Source organism: Haliotis rufescens, unplaced genomic scaffold, assembly GCF_023055435.1.
Source record: "Haliotis rufescens isolate VD_foot unplaced genomic scaffold, xgHalRufe1.0.p SCAF_36, whole genome shotgun sequence".
NCBI classification, from domain to species: Eukaryota; Metazoa; Mollusca; class Gastropoda; order Lepetellida; family Haliotidae; genus Haliotis; species Haliotis rufescens.
The window spans coordinates 2,714,044-2,735,750 of record NW_025964068.1 but is presented as its reverse complement, the minus strand read 5'-3'; the positions used below and the strand labels follow the sequence as shown (position 1 = coordinate 2,735,750).

At 45.9% G+C, this 21,707-nt stretch overlaps 1 protein-coding gene across 1 annotated transcript in view; it reads left to right on the top strand.

The window, feature by feature from the left end:
- LOC125372113 overlaps window positions 1-21,707 on the top strand; it is a 144,207-nt gene that overhangs the window by 68,270 nt on the left and 54,230 nt on the right. Inside the window, exon 5 of the mRNA XM_048381151.1 lies at window positions 2,365-2,443. Within this exon, the coding sequence (XP_048237108.1) occupies window positions 2,365-2,443 (79 nt within the window). The remainder of the gene's footprint in view (window positions 1-2,364; window positions 2,444-21,707) is intronic.

The following is a 21,707-nucleotide window of genomic DNA, read 5'->3' as shown; positions in this document are numbered from 1 at the left end:
CGTGATCAGTGCAAGAAGGTCAACCAGCATGCATAGCGCGCATGACCAAGATCTGGGAGGTGACCTTAGCGATGTGAGGTATGACAGGCTTAATTAACTTTAGAAGCTGGAAACTTTTATTTCAGATACGTGTCCACACAGAATCGAAAGAAGAAAGAGAAATGTATAGTGTGACATAGGATAAGTATATAAATATACAATTTATAATAAAATTTTCAAGTCTGGACCAGACAATCCAGTGATTGACATCATGAGCATCGATCCACTCAATTGGAATACAATGACATGCATCGACCAAGTCAGTGAGCCAGACCACCCAATCCCGTTAGTTGCCTCTTACCTTCAACATGCTTGGGGTGGTAGTGGCTGAATGAATCCTGTTTTGCCCAGGGAGTGTTGCTTTACTTATCACTGTACCTATAATTATTTTCCCATGCATGCATTCATCTATTTTCTTCGCATTTGTTACCATCGTTATCCTTGCAGTACCAATCTGAAGCTGAGACTAAGTTATGGCAGCAGATGCTATGGCAGGACAAACTCTGAGCGTGGTGGTATTCTGTTGCATATTGGAGATATGACCAGAACCTGATGTGGTTAAGGTCAAAATGGTTCAGGATCACCCTTACAAATTTATTACCAACATTGACAGAGATGCTTCCTATCATGGCATTCAGTGTAGTGACGTATGTCCGGGGAATGCACAAATATCATTCTCTTTGTAATGCAAAGTTCTTATATCAGTGTATTTTAAAAGGGCTAGTGAGCTTTTTATCCCCCCTGCATTATAAGATATAGTTAACGATATTCTTCTGTCTGTCCATATGTCCGTCCATCTGTAATCATTTCATTTCCAGAGCATAACTCAAAAAACCATTCAATATCTTCCATCAAAACTTGGCTGATACATCAAACAGATCCTGAAGTGGTGCCTTTTTTTATTTCAATGGAAACAATTTGTCTCAAAAAGTGGGGATAGATATCGTTTCCAGAGCACAACACGAAAACTGTAAAAGACTTTTCATCAAACCTGGTACATGTATTAAACAAGGGCTGAAGTGGTGTCTTTTGCTATTTAGGAATTTTCAAAATTTGATTTTGCCTTGTTTCCATCACAACAAGTTAGACTTAGCTCAAATGAAGGCAGGTGTCGTTTCCGGACCAGAACTAAACCACTTTTCAACATTTTTCATCCAAACTTGGTACATGTATTATTTAAAGGCTGAAGTGGTGCCTTTTGCTGTAATGAAATTTTTTTTAAATTAAGATTTTCCTGTTTCCAAGGCAACAAGTATGACTTTGACTCATACTGGTGTGTTTGTCCCGGACATATCTCTAAAACTAATAGGTACTTTTTCTTGAAACAAAGACCATGTTGTCAACTGATACCTTTTGCTATTTAAGGATTTTTCGAATTTATATTTTTTCTCTGTCCATAGCAACAATTTTGATTTTGACTCAGTTCATAGTGTTATGTACCTTACACAGAAATACCAAGTTCCGAATCCCAATTGCATGGTAAAGTTTGATAGCTCAGTAACTACTCTTGTATACAGACAGACACATTAGATAAAAATTCCTTATCAAGTTGGACTTAAAGTAGCAGTCAGATGATTTGTTCATTCGAATTTGTGGGGGATGGGGTGGGGTGGGGGGTGGGTTGTGGGTGGGGGGATTTGTCATCTTCTGATGACTCTTGTTAGATTGCACATTGCACATTGCACTAACCAAGTACCCTGGTGTAGATCTACCAATATACTCAAGTCACCAAGTACCCTGGTGTAGATCTACTGATATACACAAGTCACCAAGTACCCTGGTGTAGGTCTACCGATATACACAAGTCACCAAGTACCCTGGTGTAGGTCTACCAATATTCACAAGTCACCAAGTACCCTGGTGTAGGTCTACCGATATACACAAGTCATCAAGTACCCAGTAGTTGTTCAGGAGATGCCTTCCCAAATCCGGGAGTGTGATGAAGATTTGTGGGAGTTAGTGGTGCATCTGTAAGCCATGTGGCTAGGTGGACACTGGGATTACTCCACAGACACCTCTATTTGGAGGGGGAAAGCTATTCTGTCTTTACACGCTACAATCGATGAGAGACAAGCCACACACAACACACCAACACTCTTTCAATATTGTCCCAACAAATAACCTCACAACAGGATAACACTTCAATTTAGTTTGATTGAAGAAACATTGCCAATTTTGTGATGGTTGGGTGGGATCGTGTGTGTTTAATAGGCTTTGGCCACAATACTTCTGACTTTTTGAATTTTATGACAGTTGGTGTCCTACAAGTGAAACTTTGTGTAGGGACGTAAGACAACACTGGTAATGTGACTGACTCTCTTGCAGCTTGCTGTCACAGAAGACTATGAAGAGAAGAGGAAAATCAGGAATTCTATGCGTCAGCTTCGAAGACGATTGGATTTAGGTAAGTTTTGACAAGCCACTCATTGGCTTTCCCCAGTACTCCGCACCATGAGAAGGACAGGTGAGGCAAATGCTGGCTAGATTCTGAATAGATGCAAACTAACTTTCTCATTGGATATTATTATTGCCAATGACCACCTAGAGTCATGGGGAAAAACTCCATGCAAATATCTTTAGTTTACTGTGTTTATAAATAATCTACAGTTCCCATGATTTACAGCAATACAATGTAGGGCTTTGTGGCTCTGATGTATACAATTGGCACGTAGCTTCCACCCAACACTGTGTCATTTACATAGAGTCTTTAACCGCTTCACCTGTATTACTGGCTCAATGTAACAGGGTTTTGTCCCCATACGGATATCCTAATGTACCAAGCAGGGATACTTTTAATGAGGGTCTTATACAGGACAAGTAAACAGTGTTTGCTGAACACAGAGTGATGGGCTTAGTGTATGGATGGGAGGTGGGGATGGATATGTGTGAAGTAGGGTTGTGAGGTGTCAGAATCTTAAGGACAGATTCATCAGCATATGTGTCCAGGTGAAGAAGCTGGACTTCTGGTGGGGGCATGGTAGGATCAGAAGACTGTTATGTGTTGTTGCTTTCTATGCTAATGAACATTTACTGTTGATTTACAGATTTAGAAAGTAAGTATGGGCCATTTATTAACTAGTTAGAGTTGTAATAGCTTAATACTTGTTGTCAAGAGAATTGATTTTGATAGACCTCTGTCAAATGTAATCAGAGTACACTTAAATTTCAACTTTAAAATACCAAGTACTGTAGTAAATTGTTCAAAACTTGACATTTTAACCAAATGCGGTATTCCATGTGAGATGTTGGGGCCTATAGTGGCAGTGGTAGAACTACTGTGTACCCAGGTACAAGCCAGTAATCTTACTTCACTGGAGGAACATAGGTGGACAGGTTGAAGTCTTGACATATCGTACCCAGGCAGATGTAGACCCTAACAGCCTCAGTAGAACTAACAGGTGTTTTCATCCTAACTTTTGTATACAGGGCTCCTGTAGACTGGTGATTGTAGTATTGTGTGTGGTAGAAGAATGATTAGTTGTTTGCTGTGTGGTTCCCTGTTATACAGACAATGGAAGGCAAGTGGCATCAATCAGTCTTTTTAGCGTGATAAAGGTGCAACAGGGTGCATGTCATATCAATCATCCAGCACCTCCTGTAGGGTGCGTGTCATGTCAATCATCCCGCACCTCCTGTAGGGTGTATGTCATATCAATCATCCAGCACCTCCTGTAGGATGCATGTCATATCAATCATCCAGCACCTCCTGTAGGATGTATGTCATATCAATCATCCAGCACCTCCTGTAGGGTGTATGTCATATCAATCATCCCGCACCTCTTGTAGGATGCATGTCATATCAATCATCCAGCACCTCCTGTAGGGTGTATGTCATATCAATCATCCAGCACCTCCTGTAGGATGCATGTCATATCAATCATCCAGCACCTCCTGTAGGGTGTATGTCATATCAATCATCCAGCACCTCCTGTAGGATGCATGTCATATCAATCATCCAGCACCTCCTGTAGGGTGTATGTCATATCAATCATCCTGCACCTCCTGTAGGATGCATGTCATATCAATCATCCAGCACCTCCTGTAGGATGCATGTCATATCAATCATCCAGCACCTCCTGTAGGGTGTATGTCATATCAATCATCCAGCACCTCCTGTAGGATGCATGTCATATCAATCATCCAGCACCTCCTGTAGGGTGTATGTCATATCAATCATCCCGCACCTCTTGTAGGATGCATGTCATATCAATCATCCCGCACCTCTTGTAGGATGCATGTCATATCAATCATCCAGCACCTCCTGTAGGGTGTATGTCATATCAATCATCCCGCACCTCTTGTAAGATGCATGTCATATCAATCATCCAGCACCTCCTGTAGGGTGTATGTCATATCAATCATGCAGTACCTCCTGTTGGTGGCACACAGCAGGTGTAAATGTAAGAGTGATGCTCAGTATTTACTGAAGTTTCCCATGTTGTACATTACTACCATTGTATCAGGAATGAAACTATAAACTTTTACGAAATATGTTTTAGTTGAGCTGTACGAATATGTTGTAAACACAGATGTAGAAATGTTTTAAGTCCTGCACCATGACGGGATTACAAGTATTTTATGAAAACAAAACTAAAACCAATCCAGATTATATGAAAGCAAGGCTATAGTTTGTAGACTACAGTGACACACATATACTGCTACATGTTAAGTTGTTTGAGATTCCTATGACTTCTGTATGAAGAGGAACATTGAGAGCAGGAGTAACGCTCAATGTATGTGTACAAGCAAGAACAGTCATTGTCAGCTGATTTGTCCAGCTTTCAATGATTGTGTTTTTAATTATCAAGTTGTTGGAAGATTCAAAACTAAACCAGTTGAAGTATATTTGGTGGTAGCCATGTTGACCTGGACTGTATTCCTGGTGCCATCATTAATTCACGTGTTTCTGAGTTGAGATGGAAACAGATTATTTGTCATCTATTGAAAGCCCAGATTCATTTTAAGTGAAAGTGAACTATCTCGGTAACTGAGATTCCCTGTAATTACAGTATTGTGATGTTGTTGTTGTGGATGGTTTGTCCTGGAGGAGGCAGTATCTGCCTCAATCAGCATGCTCCGCTGATGACAGTGGGCAGACAAAGGCTGACCAGTCACAGGCAGGTTATACCAGCACAAGTTGTCTCCAACTTAGCTGATCCCTCCCACCCACCCCTGTCCTTATGTCTGTAGGTACAGGTGGTGGGCAGTTGTATAACTGGGGGCTGTCCACTTGGCCCTGGGCTGATCTCATGCAGTTCAAGGTCATTGCTTGGTGATTCAACTGACCAAGGGTCAGTCACTGCCTACAGCCACCTCATTTATACCCTTGGCCACCTAGCGGGAGACGCACCATCACCTGTGTATATATCATGGGACTGCTTGTTATATTTAGATGCTTTGTCAAAATATGTATTCATATATTCATTATACTTTTTCTTGTCATTGTGAACTTTTTTTAGTCTTTGTTTTAAAATAACTGACATCATTTGAAGTCCTCTTTCATCAATGCCAGGCCATAGTTTCTGCTTGTTTGATCTACACAGAAAAAAGTATATAAAAATATATGTACCTCACACTTGCATGATACAGAAAGTCTCTGGCACTGTATGTAATTTATATAAAAGGTATGCTTTGAGTGGCAAGTTGGTGCTTCATGTTTTTTAATTGTAAGTATTTCCTGTGATTTGCATGAATGAAAGGTGTTGTGTTCATCTGATCTTCTGCACTTTGCCCTGCATATCTCACTTGTTGTGTAGCTAAGCCTTCAGATGGACACACAATACCTTCATTCACACGGGCAGCTGGAACCAGACACTGACAATAACTGCTGTCCTATTCTCATATCCTTAAATCTACACATGAAACAGGTACATTTTAAGGATGTGTTTTCCTCAGCTGTATTGTGGGGTACAGGTGGAGGATAGCTGTATTGTGGGTGCAGGTGGAGGATAGCTGTATTGTGGGGTACAGGTGGGGTGTAGCTGTATTGTTGGGTACAGGTGGAGGGTTGCTGTATTGTGGGGTACAGGTGGGGTGTAGCTGTATTGTGGGGTACAGGTGGGGTGTAGATGTATTGTGGGATACAGGTGGAGAGTAGCTGTATTGTGGGGTACAGGTGGGGTGTAGCTGTATTGTTGGGTACAGGTGGAGGATAGCTGTATTGTGGGGTACAGGTGTGCTGTAGCTGTATTTTTGGGTACAGGTGGAGGGTTGCTGTATTGTGGGGTACAGGTGGAGGGTAGCTGTATTGTGGGGTACAGGTGGGGTGTAGCTGTATTGTGGGGTACAGGTGGGGTGTAGATGTATTGTGGGGTACAGGTCAGGTGTAGCTGTATTGTGGGATACAGGTGGAGGGTAGCTGTATTGTGGGGTACAGGTGGAGGGTAGCTGTATTGTGGGGTACATGTGGAGGGTTGCTGTATTGTGGGGTACAGGTGGAGGGTAGTTGTATTGTGGGGTACAGGCGGAGGGTTGCTGTATTGTGGGGTACAGGTGGGGTGTAGATGTATTGTGGGGTACAGGCAGAGGGTAGCTGTATTGTGGGGTACAGGTGGGGTGTAGCTGTATTGTGGGGTACAGGTGGAGGGTTGCTGTATTGTGGGATACAGGTGGAGGATAGCTGTATTGTGGGGTACAGGTGGGGTGTAGATGTATTGTGGGGTACAGGTGGAGGATAGCTGTATTGTGGGGTACAGGTGGAGGATAGCTGTATTGTGGGGTACAGGTGGAGGGTAGTTGTATTGTGGGGTACAGGTGGAGGATAGCTGTATTGTGGGGTACAGGTGGAGGGTAGTTGTATTGTGGGGTACAGGTGGAGGGTAGTTGTATTGTGGGGTACAGGTGGAGGGTTGTTGTATTGTGGGGTACAGGTGGAGGGTAGTTGTATTGTGGGGTACAGGTGGAGGGTAGCTGTATTGTGGGGTACAGGTGGAGGGTAGTTGTATTGTGGGGTACAGGTGGAGGATAGCTGTATTGTGGGGTACAGGTGGAGGGTAGTTGTATTGTGGGGTACAAGTGGAGGGTAGTTGTATTGTGGGGTACAGGTGGGGTGTAGATGTATTGTGGGGTACAGGTGGAGGATAGCTGTATTGTGGGGTACAGGTGGAGGATAGCTGTATTGTGGGGTACAGGTGGAGGGTAGTTGTATTGTGGGGTACAGGCGGAGGGTTGCTGTATTGTGGGGTACAGGTGGGGTGTAGATGTATTGTGGAGTACAGGTGGAGGGTTGCTGTATTGTGGGATACAGGTGGAGGGTAGCTGTATTGTGTGGTACAGGTGGAGGATAGCTGTATTGTGGGGTACAGGTGGGGTGTAGCTGTATTGTGGGGTACAGATGGGGTGTAGATGTATTTTGGGGTACAGGTCAGGTGTAGCTGTATTGTGGGGTACAGGTTGGGTGTAGCTGTATTGTGGGATATAGGTCGAGGGTAGCTGTATTGTGGGGTACAGGTGGAGGGTAGTTGTATTGTGGGGTACATGTGGAGGGTTGCTGTATTGTGGGGTACAGGTGGAGGATAGCTGTATTGTGGGGTACAGGTGGGGTGTAGCTGTATTATGGGGTACAGGTGGGGTGTAGCTGTATTGTTGGGTACAGGTGGGGTGTAGCTGTATTGTGGGATACAGGTGGAGGGTAGCTGTATTGTGGGGTACAGGTGGGGTGTAGCTGTATTGTGGGGTACAGGCGGAGGATAGCTGTATTGTGGGGTACAGGTGGAGGGTAGCTGTATTGTGGGGTACAGGTGGAGGATAGCTGTATTGTGGGGTACAGGTGTGCTGTAGCTGTATTGTGGGGTACAGGTGGGGTGTAGCTGTATTGTTGGGTACAGGTGGAGGATAGCTGTATTGTGGGGTACAGGTGTGCTGTAGCTGTATTTTTGGGTACAGGTGGAGGGTAGCTGTATTGTGGGGTACAGGTGTGCTGTAGCTGTATTTTTGGGTACAGGTGGAGGATAGCTGTATTGTGGGGTACAGGTGGAGTGTAGCTGTATTGTGGGGTACAGGTGGGGTGTAGCTGTATTGTGGGGTACAGGTGGAGGGTTGCTGTATTGTGGGGTACAGGTGGAGGATAGCTGTATTGTGGGGTACAGGTGGAGGATAGCTGTATTGTGGGGTACAGGTGGAGGGTAGTTGTATTGTGGGGTACAGGCGGAGGGTTGCTGTATTGTGGGGTACAGGTGGGGTGTAGATGTATTGTGGGGTACAGGCAGAGGGTAGCTGTATTGTGGGGTACAGGTGGGGTGTAGCTGTATTGTGGGGTACAGGTGGAGGGTTGCTGTATTGTGGGATACAGGTGGAGGATAGCTGTATTGTGGGGTACAGGTGGGGTGTAGATGTATTGTGGGGTACAGGTGGAGGGTAGTTGTATTGTGGGGTACAGGTGGAGGATAGCTGTATTGTGGGGTACAGGTGGAGGGTAGTTGTATTGTGGGGTACAGGTGGAGGGTAGTTGTATTGTGGGGTACAGGTGGGGTGTAGATGTATTGTGGGGTACAGGTGGAGGATAGCTGTATTGTGGGGTACAGGTGGAGGATAGCTGTATTGTGGGGTACAGGTGGAGGGTAGTTGTATTGTGGGGTACAGGCGGAGGGTTGCTGTATTGTGGGGTACAGGTGGGGTGTAGATGTATTGTGGGGTACAGGCGGAGGGTAGCTGTATTGTGGGGTACAGGTGGGGTGTAGCTGTATTGTGGGGTACAGGTGGAGGGTTGCTGTATTGTGGGATACAGGTGGAGGGTAGCTGTATTGTGTGGTACAGGTGGAGGGTAGCTGTATTGTGGGGTACAGGTGGAGGATAGCTGTATTGTGGGGTACAGGTGGGGTGTAGATGTATTGTGGGGTACAGGTGGAGGATAGCTGTATTGTGGGGTACAGGTGGAGGATAGCTGTATTGTGGGGTACAGGTGGAGGGTAGTTGTATTGTGGGGTACAGGCGGAGGGTTGCTGTATTGTGGGGTACAGGTGGGGTGTAGATGTATTGTGGGGTACAGGCGGAGGGTAGCTGTATTGTGGGGTACAGGTGGGGTGTAGCTGTATTGTGGGGTACAGGTGGAGGGTTGCTGTATTGTGGGATACAGGTGGAGGGTAGCTGTATTGTGTGGTACAGGTGGGGGGTAGCTGTATTGTGGGGTACAGGTGGAGGATAGCTGTATTGTGGGGTACAGGTGGGGTGTAGATGTATTGTGGGGTACAGGTGGAGGATAGCTGTATTGTGGGGTACAGGTGGAGGATAGCTGTATTGTGGGGTACAGGTGGAGGATAGCTGTATTGTGGGGTACAGGTGGAGGATAGCTGTATTGTGGGGTACAGGTGGGGTGTAGATGTATTGTGGGGTACAGGTGGAGGATAGCTGTATTGTGGGGTACAGGTGGAGGATAGCTGTATTGTGGGGTACAGGTGGAGGGTAGTTGTATTGTGGGGTACAGGCGGAGGGTTGCTGTATTGTGGGGTACAGGTGGGGTGTAGATGTATTGTGGGGTACAGGTGGAGGATAGCTGTATTGTGGGGTACAGGTGGAGGATAGCTGTATTGTGGGGTACAGGCGGAGGGTTGCTTTATTGTGGGGTACAGGTGGGTCGTAGCTGTATTGTGGGGTACAGGTGGAGGGTTGCTGTATTGTGGGATACAGGTGGAGGGTAGTTGTATTGTGGGGTGCATATGGAGTGTTGCTGTATTGTGGGGTAGAGTTGGGGTGTGGCTGTCTTGTTGGGTACAGGTGGGGTGTAGCTGTATTGTGGGGTACAGGTGGAGGGTTGCTGTATTGTGGGGTACAGGTGGGGTGTAGCTGTATTGTGGGGTACAGGTGGAGGGTTGCTGTATTGTGGGATACAGGTGGAGGGTAGTTGTATTGTGGGGTGCATATGGAGTGTTGCTGTATTGTGGGGTAGAGTTGGGGTGTGGCTGTCTTGTTGGGTACAGGTGGGGTGTAGCTGTATTGTGGGGTACAGGTGGAGGGTTGCTGTATTGTGGGGTACAGGTGGAGGGTAGCTGTATTGTGGGGTACAGGTGGGGTGTAGCTGTATTGTGGGGTACAGGTCAGGTGTAGCTGTATTGTGGGGTACAGGTGGGGTGTAGCTGTATTGTGGGGTACAGGTGGAGGGTTGCTGTATTGTGGGATACAGGTGGAGGGTAGCTGTGTTGTGGGGTGCATATGGAGTGTTGCTGTATTGTGGGGTAGAGTTGGGGTGTGGCTGTCTTGTTGGGTACAGGTGGGGTGTAGCTGTTTTGTGGGGTACAGGTCAGGTGTAGCTGTATTGTGGGGTACAGATGGGGTGGAGCTGTATTGTTGGGTACAGATGGGGTGTAGCTGTGTTGTGGGGTACAGGTGGAGGGCAGCTGTATTGTGTGGTACAGGTGGGTTATCTCAACTCTTGCTCCTCCAGGAGCTCAATTCTCATCTCTCAGACTCAGGTTTGTTTTCATTTGCTGTGATTGTTACCTGGAGGTGGAACAGCAATAAAAGTCTCCCTCCATTCATTCTGAAGTATCAGTTTGTTTGATTCAGCTGGCAGTGTTTCGCCCTTTTTCAAGTTGCTTCTTCGAATTTGTATGATGTATGTATGGCGTGTGATGTGTCTGCATTACACTGTTGTATACACACAAACAGTTTATGAGTCTTGCCTGTATATGGAGGTTGTCAGCAGATGTACCATAGAGGTGCTTGCAGGGCGTTTTTAGCGAAACTTAGATGACTCACCAATAAATATGTTGGCCGCTGTATAGGCACCTGATCAGACAGCTACCCTGTCATGCTCTCACTAGTATTCCAAAACCTATTTTTTCTGTTTATATGTCCAAAGTGTAAAATACAAACAGCAAAGTTTTGTTTTTTATTTGCTAAACTTATAGCATGTACCAAAAATTCTTTTTAGGTGATTTTTTGTTTGTTTCATAATGATAAGTGGTGACCCCATGGTTGACCCTAGCTGAGAAAAACCGAAGTGTGGAGAAATATGACAAAAGGTGGAGATGTAAGATGTTTGGTGGAGTCAGTGTTGTAACATTCCTCTACGTGCCAGCTGCACTGTTGCTATTTTACAACAGTAGACAGAAAACACTCCTTTTTCCACCATTCGTCACAATAAGGGGGGTAAAGTATACATCAGTGAGGTGCGTCGCAACACCTGACCTACATCCAGCTCCCATCATGTGTACAGGAAGTGAGGCAGGTATAGCTCACCTCTTGCAGTGCTGTATCCACACAGTGGCCAGCAAGACAGTCAGTCCTCCACACCCAGGCTCATGTAGCAGGGTCGAGCACCACCCAGGAAACACTCCACTTCATGTTAAGTGTAAGTTGTTATCTTAATTTTATTTTGTTTTTCTGTTGTTTTTTTCTGTTTCCATCACATTTACCTGGAGACAATTTATTATTGACTTAAAATTCACTTATTTTCGGGAGAGAAATATAAACAGTTTTATGTTAATCAATAGAACACTTGTGTATTTCTTTTTAACCTTCAATGATTAGATAGTACATTACTTGAAGGTATTTTGAATATATTTCTTGAAATTGAAACATTATTTGATAATGTTTCAAAATGGTTAAGTAACATACTACATTTTGTTCTTTGACAATTATTCACTGTCAATGTCTTTAAGATAGATTGTCAATGGCCCTCTGTTGTGTGTCAGATAGACTTTCTGTTTTGTGTCAGGTAGACTGTCAACAGCCTTCTGCTTTGTGTCAAATAGACTGCCAATGGCCTTCTGTTGTGTGTCAGATATACTTTCAACAGCCCTCTGTTGTGTAACAGATAGACTGTCAATGGCCTTCTGTTGTGTCAGATAGACTTTCTGTTTTGTGTCAGGTAGACTGTCAAAGGCCTTATATTATGTGTCAGATAGACAGTCAACAGCCTTCTGCTTTGTGTCAAATAGACTGTCAACAGCCCTCTTTTGTGTAACAGATAGACTGTCAATGGCCTTCTGTTGGGTGTCAGATAGACTGTCAATGGCCTTCTGTTGGGTGTCAGATAGACTGTCAATGGCCTTCTGTTGAGTGTCAGATAGACTGTCAATGGCCTTCTGTTGGGTGTCAGATAGACATTCAACAGCCTTCTGTTTTGTGTCAGATAGACTGTCAATGGCCTTCTTTTCTGTGTCAGATAGACAGTCAATGGCCTTATATCATGTGTTAGATAGACTGTCAACAGCTTTCTGTTTTGTGTCAGAAAGACTGCCAACAGCCTTCTATTATGTGCCAGATAGACTGTCAATGGCCTTCTGTTGGGTGTCAGATAGACTGTCAATGGCCTTCTGATGGGTGCCAGATAGACTGTCAATGGCCTTCTGTTGGGTGTCAGATAGACATTCAACAGCCTTCTGTTTTGTGTCAGATAGACTGTCAATGGCCTTCTGTTGGGTGTCAGATAGACTGTCAATGGCCTTCTGTTGGGTGTCAGATAGACTGTCAATGGCCTTCTTTTCTGTGTCAGATAGACAGTCAATGGCCTTATATCATGTGTTAGATAGACTGTCAACAGCGGCTTCTGTTTTGTGTCAGATAGACTGCCAACAGCCTTCTATTATGTGCCAGATAGACTGTCAATGGCCTTCTGTTGGGTGTCAGATAGACTGTCAATGGCCTTCTGATGGGTGCCAGATAGACTGTCAATGGCCTTCTGTTGGGTGTCAGATAGACATTCAACAGCCTTCTGTTTTGTGTCAGATAGACTGTCAATGGCCTTCTGTTGGGTGTCAGATAGACTGTCAATGGCCTTCTGTTGGGTGTCAGATAGACTGTCAATGGCCTTCTTTTCTGTGTCAGATAGACAGTCAATGGCCTTATATCATGTGTTAGATAGACTGTCAACAGCGGCTTCTGTTTTGTGTCAGATAGACTGCCAACAGCCTTCTATTATGTGCCAGATAGACTGTCAATGGCCTTCTGTTGGGTGTCAGATAGACTAACAATGGCCTTCTGTTGGGTGTCAGATAGACTGTCAATGGCCTTCTGTTGTCTGTCAGATAGACTGTCAATGGCCTTCTGTTGTCTGTCAGATAGACTGTCAATGGCCTTCTGTTGTCTGTCAGATAGACAGGCAACAGCCTTCTGTACTGTGTCAGATAGACAGACCATGGACTTTTGTTGTGTGTCAATGTCTGTCCCGTGTGTCCACTGAAGGTAGGATTGAGAGAGAATGTGCCCCTGTGTTTGTGTGTTATGTCAGTCCCATGTTTCCCCTGAAGATAGGATTGAGAGAGAATGTGCTCCTGTGTTTGTGTGTAATGTCAGTCCCGTGTTTCCCCTGAAGGTAGGATTGAGAGAGAATGTGCCCCAGTGTTTGTGTGTAATGTCAGTCCTGTGTTTGTGTGTAATGTCAGTCCTGCGTGTCCGCTGAAGGTAGGATTGAGAGAGAATGTGCCCCTGTGTTTGTGTATAATGTCAGTCCCGTGTTTGTGTGTAATGTCTGTCCTGTGTTTCCCCTGAAGGTAGGATTGAGAGAGAATGTGCCCCTGTGTTTGTGTGTAATGTCAGTCCTGTGTTTCCCCTGAAGGTAGGATTGAGAGAGAATGTGCTCCTGTGTTTGTGTGTAATGTCAGTCCCGTGTGTCCGCTGAAGGTAGGATTGAGAGAGAATGTGCCCCTGTGTTTGTGTGTAATGTCAGTCCTGTGTTTCCCCTGAAGGTAGGATTGAGAGAGAATGTGCCCCTGTGTTTGTGTGTAATGTCAGTCCCACGTGTCCGCTGAAGGTAGGATTGGGAGAGAATGTGCTCCTGTGTTTGTGTGTAATGTCAGTCCTGTGTTTGTGTGTAATGTCTGTCCCGTGTGTCCGCTGAAGGTAGGATTGGGAGAGAATGTGTTCCTGTGTTTGTGTGTAATGTCAGTCCTGTGTTTCCCCTGAAGGTAGGATTGAGAGAGAATGTGCCCCTGTGTTTGTGTGTAATGTCAGTCCCACGTGCCCGCTGAAGGTAGGATTGGGAGAGAATGTGCTCCTGTGTTTGTGTGTAATGTCAGTCCTGTGTTTGTGTGTAATGTCTGTCCCGTGTGTCCGCTGAAGGTAGGATTGGGAGAGAATGTGCTCATGTGTTTGTGTGTAATGTCAGTCCTGTGTTTCCCCTGAAGGTAGGATTGGGAGAGAATGTGCCCCTGTGTTTGTGTGTAATGTCAGTCCCATGTGTCTGCTGAAGGTAGGATTGGGAGAGAATGTGCCCCTGTGTTTGTGTGTAATGTCAGTCCTGTGTTTGTGTGTAATGTCTGTCCCGTGTGTCCCCTGAAGGTAGGATTGAGAGAGAATGTGCCCCTGTGTTTGTGTGTAATGTCAGTCCTGTGTTTGTGTGTAATGTCTGTCCCGTGTGTCCCCTGAAGGTAGGATTGGGAGAGAATGTGCTCCTGTGTTTGTGTGTAATGTCTGTCCCCTTTGTCCGCTGAAGGTAGGATTGGGAGAGAATGTGCCCCTGTGTTTGTGTGTAATGTCAGTCCTGTGTTTCCCCTGAAGGTAGGATTGGGAGAAAATGTGCTCCTGTGTTTGTGTGTAGTGTCAGTCCTGTGTTTGTGTGTAATGTCTGTCCCGTGTTTCCCCTGAAGGTAGGATTGGGAGAGAATGTGCCCCTGTGTTTGTGTGTAATGTCAGTCTCGTGTTTCCCCTGAAGGTAGGATTGGGAGAGAATTTGCCCCTGTGTTTGTGTGTAATGTCAGTCCTGTGTTTGTGTGTAATGTCAGTCCTGTGTTTGTGTGTAATGTCTGTCTCGTGTTTCCCCTGAAGGTAGGATTGGGAGAGAATTTGCCCCTGTGTTTGTGTGTAATGTCAGTCCCATGTGTCCCCTGAAGGTAGGATTGGGAGAGAATGTGCCCCTGTGTTTGTGTGTAATGTCAGTCCTGTGTTTCCCCTGAAGGTAGGATTGAGAGAGAATGTGCCCCTGTGTTTGTGTGTAATATCAGTCCCATGTTTCCCCTGAAGGTAGGATTGAGAGAGAATGTGCCCCTGTGTTTGTGTGTAATATCAGTCCCATGTTTCCCCTGAAGGTAGGATTGGGAGAGAATGTGCCCCTGTGTTTGTGTGTAATATCAGTCCCATGTTTCCCCTGAAGGTAGGATTGGGAGAGAATGTGCCCCTGTGTTTGTGTGTAATGTCTGTCTCGTGTTTCCCCTGAAGGTAGGATTGGGAGAGATATGCTCCTGTGTTTGTGTGTAATGTCAGTCCTGTGTTTCCCCTGAAGGTAGGATTGGGAGAGAATGTGTTCCTGTGTTTGTGTGTAATGTCAGTCCTGTGTTTCCCCTGAAGGTAGGATTGGGAGAGAATGTGCCCCTGTGTTTGTGTGTAATGTCAGTCCTGTGTTTCCCCTGAAGGTAGGATTGGGCGAGAATGTGCCCCTGTGTTTGTGTGTAATGTCAGTCCTGTGTTTCCCCTGAAGGTAGGATTGGGAGAGAATGTGCCCCTGTGTTTGTGTGTAATGTCAGTCCTGTGTTTCCCCTGAAGGTAGGATTGGGAGAGAATGTGTTCCTGTGTTTGTGTGTAATGTCTGTCCTGTGTTTCCCCTGAAGGTAGGATTGGGAGAGAATGTGTTCCTGTGTTTGTGTGTAATGTCAGTCCTGTGTTTCCCCTGAAGGTAGGATTGGGAGAGAATGTGCCCCTGTGTTTGTGTGTAATGTCAGTCCTGTGTTTGTGTGTAATGTCAGTCCTGTGTTTCCCCTGAAGGTAGGATTGGGAGAGAATGTGCCCCTGTGTTTGTGTGTAATGTCAGTCCTGTGTTTCCCCTGAAGGTAGGATTGGGAGAGAATGTGCTCCTGTGTTTGTGTGTAATGTCAGTCCTGTGTTTGTGTGTAATGTCTGTCCTGTGTTTCCCCTGAAGGTAGGATTGGGAGAGAATGTGCCCCTGTGTTTGTGTGTAATGTCAGTCCTGTGTTTCCCCTGAAGGTAGGATTGGGAGAGAATGTGCTCCTGTGTTTGTTTGTAATGTCAGTCCTGTGTTTGTGTGTAATGTCAGTCCTGTGTTTCCCCTGAAGGTAGGATTGGGAGAGAATGTGCCCCTGTGTTTGTGTGTAATGTCAGTCCTGTGTTTCCCCTGAAGGTAGGATTGAGAGAGAATGTGCTCCTGTGTTTGTGTGTAATGTCAGTCCTGTGTTTCCCCTGAAGGTAGGATTGGGAGAGAATGTGTTCCTGTGTTTGTGTGTAATGTCTGTCCTGTGTTTCCCCTGAAGGTAGGATTGGGAGAGAATGTGCTCCTGTGTTTGTGTGTAATGTCAGTCCTGTATTTGTGTGTAATGTCTGTCCTGTGTTTCCCCTGAAGGTAGGATTGGGCGAGAATGTGCCCCTGTGTTTGTGTGTAATGTCAGTCCTGTGTTTGTGTGTAATGTCAGTCCTGTGTTTGTGTGTAATGTCAGTCCTGTGTTTCCCCTGAAGGTAGGATTGGGCGAGAATGTGCCCCTGTGTTTGTGTGTAATGTCAGTCCTGTGTTTCCCCTGAAGGTAGGATTGGGAGAGAATGTGCCCCTGTGTTTGTTGTAATGTCAGTCCTGTGTTTGTGTGTAATGTCAGTCCTGTGTTTGTGTGTAATGTCTGTCCTGTGTTTCCGCTGAAGGTAGGATTGGGAGAGAATGTGCTCCTGTGTTTGTGTGTAATGTCAGTCCTGTGTTTCCCCTGAAGGTAGGATTGGGCGAGAATGTGCCCCTGTGTTTGTGTGTAATGTCAGTCTCGTGTTTCCCCTGAAGGTAGGATTGGGAGAGAATGTGCCCCTGTGTTTGTGTGTAATGTCAGTCCCGTGTTTGTGTGTAATGTCAGTCTCGTGTTTCCCCTGAAGGTAGGATTGGGAGAGAATGTGCCCCTGTGTTTGTGTATAATGTCAGTCCCGTGTTTGTGTGTAATGTCAGTCCTGTGTTTCCCCTGAAGGTAGGATTGGGAGAGAATGTGCTCCTGTGTTTGTGTGTAATGTCAGTCCTGTGTTTGTGTGTAATGTCAGTCCTGTGTTTGTGTGTAATGTCAGTCCTGTGTTTGTGTGTAATGTCAGTCTCGTGTTTCCCCTGAAGGTAGGATTGGGAGAGAATGTGCTCCTGTGTTTGTGTGTTATGTCAGTCCTGTGTTTCCCCTGAAGGTAGGATTGGGCGAGAATGTGCCCCTGTGTTTGTGTGTAATGTCAGTCCTGTGTTTGTGTGTAATGTCAGTCCTGTGTTTGTGTGTAATGTCAGTCCTGTGTTTCCCCTGAAGGTAGGATTGGGCGAGAATGTGCCCCTGTGTTTGTGTGTAATGTCAGTCCTGTGTTTCCCCTGAAGGTAGGATTGGGAGAGAATGTGCCCCTGTGTTTGTGTGTAATGTCAGTCCTGTGTTTGTGTGTAATGTCAGTCCTGTGTTTGTGTGTAATGTCTGTCCTGTGTTTCCCCTGAAGGTAGGATTGAGAGAGAATGTGTTCCTGTGTTTGTGTGTAATGTCAGTCCTGTGTTTCCCCTGAAGGTAGGATTGGGAGAGAATGTGCCCCTGTGTTTGTGTGTAATGTCAGTCTCGTGTTTCCCCTGAAGGTAGGATTGGGAGAGAATGTGCTCCTGTGTTTGTGTGTAATGTCTGTCCTGTGTTTCGGCTGAAGGTAGAATTGAGAGAGAATGTGCCCCTGTGTTTGTGTGTAATGTCAGTCCCATGTTTCCCCTGAAGGTAGGATTGGGAGAGAATGTGCTCCTGTGTTTGTGTGTAATGTCAGTCCTGTGTTTCCCCTGAAGGTAGGATTGGGAGAGAATGTGCCCCTGTGTTTGTGTGTAATGTCTGTCCTGTGTTTCCGCTGAAGGTAGGATTGGGAGAGAATGTGTTCCTGTGTTTGTGTGTAATGTCAGTCCTGTGTTTCCCCTGAAGGTAGGATTGAGAGAGAATGTGTTCCTGTGTTTGTGTGTAATGTCAGTCTCGTGTTTCCCCTGAAGGTAGGATTGGGAGAGAATGTGCTCCTGTGTTTGTGTGTAATGTCAGTCCTGTGTTTCCCCTGAAGGTAGGATTGGGAGAGAATGTGTTCCTGTGTTTGTGTGTAATGTCAGTCCTGCGTTTCCCCTGAAGGTAGGATTGGGAGAGAATGTATTCCTGTGTTTGTGTGTAATGTCAGTCCTGTGTTTCCCCTGAAGGTACGATTGGGAGAGAATGTGCTCCTGTGTTTGTGTGTAATGTCTGTCCTGTGTTTCCCCTGAAGGTAGGATTGGGAGAGAATGTGCCCCTGTGTTTGTGTGTAATGTCTGTCCTGTGTTTCCGCTGAAGGTAGGATTGGGAGAGAATGTGTTCCTGTGTTTGTGTGTAATGTCAGTCCTGTGTTTCCCCTGAAGGTAGGATTGGGAGAGAATGTGCCCCTGTGTTTGTGTGTAATGTCAGTCCTGTGTTTCCCCTGAAGGTAGGATTGGGAGAGAATGTGCCCCTGTGTTTGTGTGTAATGTCAGTCCTGTGTTTGTGTGTAATGTCAGTCCTGTGTTTCCCCTGAAGGTAGGATTGGGAGAGAATGTGCCCCTGTGTTTGTGTGTAATGTCAGTCCTGTGTTTCCCCTGAAGGTAGGATTGGGAGAGAATGTGCTCCTGTGTTTGTGTGTAATGTCAGTCCTGTGTTTGTGTGTAATGTCTGTCCTGTGTTTCCCCTGAAGGTAGGATTGGGAGAGAATGTGCCCCTGTGTTTGTGTGTAATGTCAGTCCTGTGTTTCCCCTGAAGGTAGGATTGGGAGAGAATGTGCTCCTGTGTTTGTTTGTAATGTCAGTCCTGTGTTTGTGTGTAATGTCAGTCCTGTGTTTCCCCTGAAGGTAGGATTGGGAGAGAATGTGCCCCTGTGTTTGTGTGTAATGTCAGTCCTGTGTTTCCCCTGAAGGTAGGATTGAGAGAGAATGTGCTCCTGTGTTTGTGTGTAATGTCAGTCCTGTGTTTCCCCTGAAGGTAGGATTGGGAGAGAATGTGTTCCTGTGTTTGTGTGTAATGTCTGTCCTGTGTTTCCCCTGAAGGTAGGATTGGGAGAGAATGTGCTCCTGTGTTTGTGTGTAATGTCAGTCCTGTATTTGTGTGTAATGTCTGTCCTGTGTTTCCCCTGAAGGTAGGATTGGGCGAGAATGTGCCCCTGTGTTTGTGTGTAATGTCAGTCCTGTGTTTGTGTGTAATGTCAGTCCTGTGTTTGTGTGTAATGTCAGTCCTGTGTTTCCCCTGAAGGTAGGATTGGGCGAGAATGTGCCCCTGTGTTTGTGTGTAATGTCAGTCCTGTGTTTCCCCTGAAGGTAGGATTGGGAGAGAATGTGCCCCTGTGTTTGTTGTAATGTCAGTCCTGTGTTTGTGTGTAATGTCAGTCCTGTGTTTGTGTGTAATGTCTGTCCTGTGTTTCCGCTGAAGGTAGGATTGGGAGAGAATGTGCTCCTGTGTTTGTGTGTAATGTCAGTCCTGTGTTTCCCCTGAAGGTAGGATTGGGCGAGAATGTGCCCCTGTGTTTGTGTGTAATGTCAGTCTCGTGTTTCCCCTGAAGGTAGGATTGGGAGAGAATGTGCCCCTGTGTTTGTGTGTAATGTCAGTCCCGTGTTTGTGTGTAATGTCAGTCTCGTGTTTCCCCTGAAGGTAGGATTGGGAGAGAATGTGCCCCTGTGTTTGTGTATAATGTCAGTCCCGTGTTTGTGTGTAATGTCAGTCCTGTGTTTCCCCTGAAGGTAGGATTGGGAGAGAATGTGCTCCTGTGTTTGTGTGTAATGTCAGTCCTGTGTTTGTGTGTAATGTCAGTCCTGTGTTTGTGTGTAATGTCAGTCCTGTGTTTGTGTGTAATGTCAGTCTCGTGTTTCCCCTGAAGGTAGGATTGGGAGAGAATGTGCTCCTGTGTTTGTGTGTTATGTCAGTCCTGTGTTTCCCCTGAAGGTAGGATTGGGCGAGAATGTGCCCCTGTGTTTGTGTGTAATGTCAGTCCTGTGTTTGTGTGTAATGTCAGTCCTGTGTTTGTGTGTAATGTCAGTCCTGTGTTTCCCCTGAAGGTAGGATTGGGCGAGAATGTGCCCCTGTGTTTGTGTGTAATGTCAGTCCTGTGTTTCCCCTGAAGGTAGGATTGGGAGAGAATGTGCCCCTGTGTTTGTGTGTAATGTCAGTCCTGTGTTTGTGTGTAATGTCAGTCCTGTGTTTGTGTGTAATGTCTGTCCTGTGTTTCCCCTGAAGGTAGGATTGAGAGAGAATGTGTTCCTGTGTTTGTGTGTAATGTCAGTCCTGTGTTTCCCCTGAAGGTAGGATTGGGAGAGAATGTGCCCCTGTGTTTGTGTGTAATGTCAGTCTCGTGTTTCCCCTGAAGGTAGGATTGGGAGAGAATGTGCTCCTGTGTTTGTGTGTAATGTCTGTCCTGTGTTTCGGCTGAAGGTAGAATTGAGAGAGAATGTGCCCCTGTGTTTGTGTGTAATGTCAGTCCCATGTTTCCCCTGAAGGTAGGATTGGGAGAGAATGTGCTCCTGTGTTTGTGTGTAATGTCAGTCCTGTGTTTCCCCTGAAGGTAGGATTGGGAGAGAATGTGCCCCTGTGTTTGTGTGTAATGTCTGTCCTGTGTTTCCGCTGAAGGTAGGATTGGGAGAGAATGTGTTCCTGTGTTTGTGTGTAATGTCAGTCCTGTGTTTCCCCTGAAGGTAGGATTGAGAGAGAATGTGTTCCTGTGTTTGTGTGTAATGTCAGTCTCGTGTTTCCCCTGAAGGTAGGATTGGGAGAGAATGTGCTCCTGTGTTTGTGTGTAATGTCAGTCCTGTGTTTCCCCTGAAGGTAGGATTGGGAGAGAATGTGTTCCTGTGTTTGTGTGTAATGTCAGTCCTGCGTTTCCCCTGAAGGTAGGATTGGGAGAGAATGTATTCCTGTGTTTGTGTGTAATGTCAGTCCTGTGTTTCCCCTGAAGGTACGATTGGGAGAGAATGTGCTCCTGTGTTTGTGTGTAATGTCAGTCCTGTGTTTGTGTGTAATGTCTGTCCTGTGTTTCCCCTGAAGGTAGGATTGGGAGAGAATGTGTTCCTGTGTTTGTGTGTAATGTCTGTCCTGTGTTTCCCCTGAAGGTAGGATTGGGAGAGAATGTGTTCCTGTGTTTGTGTGTAATGTCAGTCCTGTGTTACCCCTGAAGGTAGGATTGGGAGAGAATGTATTCCTGTGTTTGTGTATAATGTCAGTCCTGTGTTTGTGTGTAATGTCAGTCCTGTGTTTCCCCTGAAGGTAGGATTGGGAGAGAATGTGCCCCTGTGTTTGTGTGTAATGTCAGTCCTGTGTTTCCCCTGAAGGTAGGATTGGGAGAGAATGTGCTCCTGTGTTTGTGTGTAATGTCAGTCCTGTGTTTCGGCTGAAGGTAGGATTGAGAGAGAATGTGCCCCTGTGTTTGTGTGTAATGTCAGTCCCATGTTTCCCCTGAAGGTAGGATTGGGAGAGAATGTGCTCCTGTGTTTGTGTGTAATGTCAGTCCTGTGTTTCCCCTGAAGGTAGGATTGGGAGAGAATGTGCCCCTGTGTTTGTGTGTAATGTCTGTCTCGTGTTTCCCCTGAAGGTAGGATTGAGAGAGAATGTGTTCCTGTGTTTGTGTGTAATGTCAGTCTCGTGTTTCCCCTGAAGGTAGGATTGGGAGAGAATGTGCTCCTGTGTTTGTGTGTAATGTCAGTCCTGTGTTTCCCCTGAAGGTAGGATTGAGAGAGAATGTGTTCCTGTGTTTGTGTGTAATGTCAGTCTCGTGTTTCCCCTGAAGGTAGGATTGGGAGAGAATGTGCTCCTGTGTTTGTGTGTAATGTCAGTCTTGTGTTTCCC